Here is a 1,241-nt window from a genome sequence, read left to right as displayed (position 1 = left end):
GAAAGACTGTCCTATTGGGGAATACAAAGAAAATCAACCCTAATTTAGTCCCTAGGTGGCACTGAATCAAAGCGACAATCATTAAAATCATCTAGGAAGAACGCAATGGATTGGTTTTCGAGAATACTTCACATGCTTGGGTTGACATGTTGGATGGCCGTGTAATAAGAGCTTGTGCTGATTTGTTGACACAACACCCCTTCAAGGCTAGAGAAGCGGATTTTACCATTGTAGTTATCGTTTTGCTAAGCTTCTAAATATCACAGGAAACATGAGTGTAATCGTTCTCTTTCAAGAACATAAATAAGCACTTTCTCGAGGGGAAAAAAAAACAGATGTAACTTATCACACCATCTACGTATGTTGCGATGGTGTAGGAAAATAGCGCTATCACACTGTAATGTAATACTCATCTCTCTGGGCAAATACAAGAAACTAGGGATTTTCAATCCATAATAATAATATATACTTACACGCTCTGTGGATTTGTGCAGACTCATGAGAAAGCACATGGATCCGCCGAGGCAGTCAAGAAGGACTCGCTCCGAAAGAAGAAGTAGCCAACAGAGAACCCAAGGACGACGGCGATGAAGACGCCGGCGTTGAAGGACATGACGGCTAGCATGAGGAGGTAGGCGATGACGACGCTGACACCAAAGAGAGCAGAATCGAGTAGCTTTATGGTGAATGCGAGAAAGACTTCTCTGTCATCTAGCAAGGGGGCCTGCGCATCAGAATCATAGAATGGATGTTGTAAAGAAGCTGCTACGGCGGGAAGAGAAGCCCTCAAGCTTGCAAGATACTCGTAGAAGACAGAGCCGATGAAGAGGGCAAGCAGCGAGAGGGTGTAGTCGCCCCATGTGGAGGTCTTCCAGCTGTCGAGGAGAATAGTGGCCTCTATGCCCCAGTAGAAGGTAATGTGCATCATCTTGACCCTTGTTGCGTTTCAAAGCCTGCTCCTCGTGTACCACCCGCGCGCGCATAATAAACAAGAACAATTCTATTTATACACATAATATATATAGGGCATTAAGAGAACAATTTTGCTTTTCCATATATATAGTAACTTCTGCTCAAAGCATACCGTTGCTCTATTTAGACGTGTCCATGTACACGATTTCACCAATCATAAAGTACCCCATGATTAAGTAATTTAATAACTAACTAACAAATATGTATCCTAGTGGTTGTCAAGTTGAACGTGCAAATTTTAGGCACACAATTTTTTTAAGTAATGAACA

General features: G+C 42.5%; 1 protein-coding gene across 1 annotated transcript; it reads right to left on the bottom strand.

Annotated features, from left to right (window-relative positions):
- Nucleotides 1-496: 496 nt before the first annotated feature.
- Nucleotides 497-928, bottom strand: LOC147619848 (copper transporter 5.1-like). The gene has a single exon (XM_086772564.1). The coding sequence runs from the start codon at nt 926-928 to the stop codon at nt 497-499; it is 432 nt and encodes a 143-aa protein (XP_086628690.1).
- Nucleotides 929-1,241: the final 313 nt, after the last annotated feature.

Source organism: Cibotium barometz, chromosome 32 (assembly GCF_041138505.1).
Source record: "Cibotium barometz isolate CiBa-2024 chromosome 32, ASM4113850v1, whole genome shotgun sequence".
In the NCBI taxonomy this organism is placed as follows: domain Eukaryota; kingdom Viridiplantae; phylum Streptophyta; class Polypodiopsida; order Cyatheales; family Cibotiaceae; genus Cibotium; species Cibotium barometz.
Note: the sequence above shows the minus strand (reverse complement) of the source record. Positions and strands in the feature narration are given on the sequence as shown.

What these genes read in the sequence shown, in the direction of transcription:
- LOC147619848 (XM_086772564.1), bottom strand. Translation starts at nt 928, where the DNA reads ATGATGCACATTACCTTCTACTGGGGCATAGAGGCCACTATTCTCCTC.